Here is a 777-nt window from a genome sequence, read left to right as displayed (position 1 = left end):
TATATATATATATATATATATATAGATATAGATATATATATATGCCCATGGGCATGTGGTGTGGTGGTTAAGAGTGTGGGCTACTAACCCCAAGATTCCAAGTTCGATTCCAAGCAGTGACCTGAACAATAATAATAATAATAACAACAATAACAATAATAATAATAATAATAATAATAATAACAATAATAATAATGATAATAACAACAACATCGAAGAATACCTTAGGAATGAGAACCCAGGTTCAAAATTTCCCCACAAGACACCTGATGAAGGCTGGAGAGTATATCAGCCGAAATGTTGTGCTAACAACAAGCAATATGAAGATAAATATCCATCGAATGTAAATAATGTAAATAATGTACATAATGTAGATTATGTTTTGTGTATTTCTGCCAGAGACGCAATGTGTTACACCAAAAAACATTCTTTAACCAATGGAGGTGGAATGTAAAGAGATGGAAAAGTGCCAGAAGTGAGGCATTAATTAACATTGAGAAGTTAATTAAGAAAAACCAAATGACTGGTGCCTTTGACACCTGGAGGAGAGCTTTGTCTAATTTATTATTGGCCAGGTAGGGGGAACGGTTTTTGTCTTCTTTCTTTATTTCTTTCTTTCTTGCAGAAATAAGAAAATGGCTCTTTGAGATTTCTGTTTTATTTCATAGATATGCATACATACATACATACATACATACATACATACATATATACACACATCAATACATACATCTAGACATGCATGCAGACATACATACAAACATATATATGTATATA

At 31.5% G+C, this 777-nt stretch overlaps 1 protein-coding gene across 1 annotated transcript in view; it reads left to right on the top strand.

Annotated features, from left to right (window-relative positions):
- The window catches only part of LOC106878627 (protein SFI1 homolog), a 15,833-nt gene that overhangs the window by 13,820 nt on the left and 1,236 nt on the right, over positions 1–777 (top strand). The window contains exon 10 of the mRNA XM_014927904.1: positions 400–575. Within this exon, the coding sequence (XP_014783390.1) occupies positions 400–575 (176 nt within the window). The remainder of the gene's footprint in view (positions 1–399; positions 576–777) is intronic.

The sequence above is a fragment of the Octopus bimaculoides genome, chromosome 26 (genome assembly GCF_001194135.2).
Source record: "Octopus bimaculoides isolate UCB-OBI-ISO-001 chromosome 26, ASM119413v2, whole genome shotgun sequence".
Classification (NCBI taxonomy): Eukaryota; Metazoa; Mollusca; class Cephalopoda; order Octopoda; family Octopodidae; genus Octopus; species Octopus bimaculoides.
This window is presented reverse-complemented; position numbering and strand designations above follow the sequence as displayed.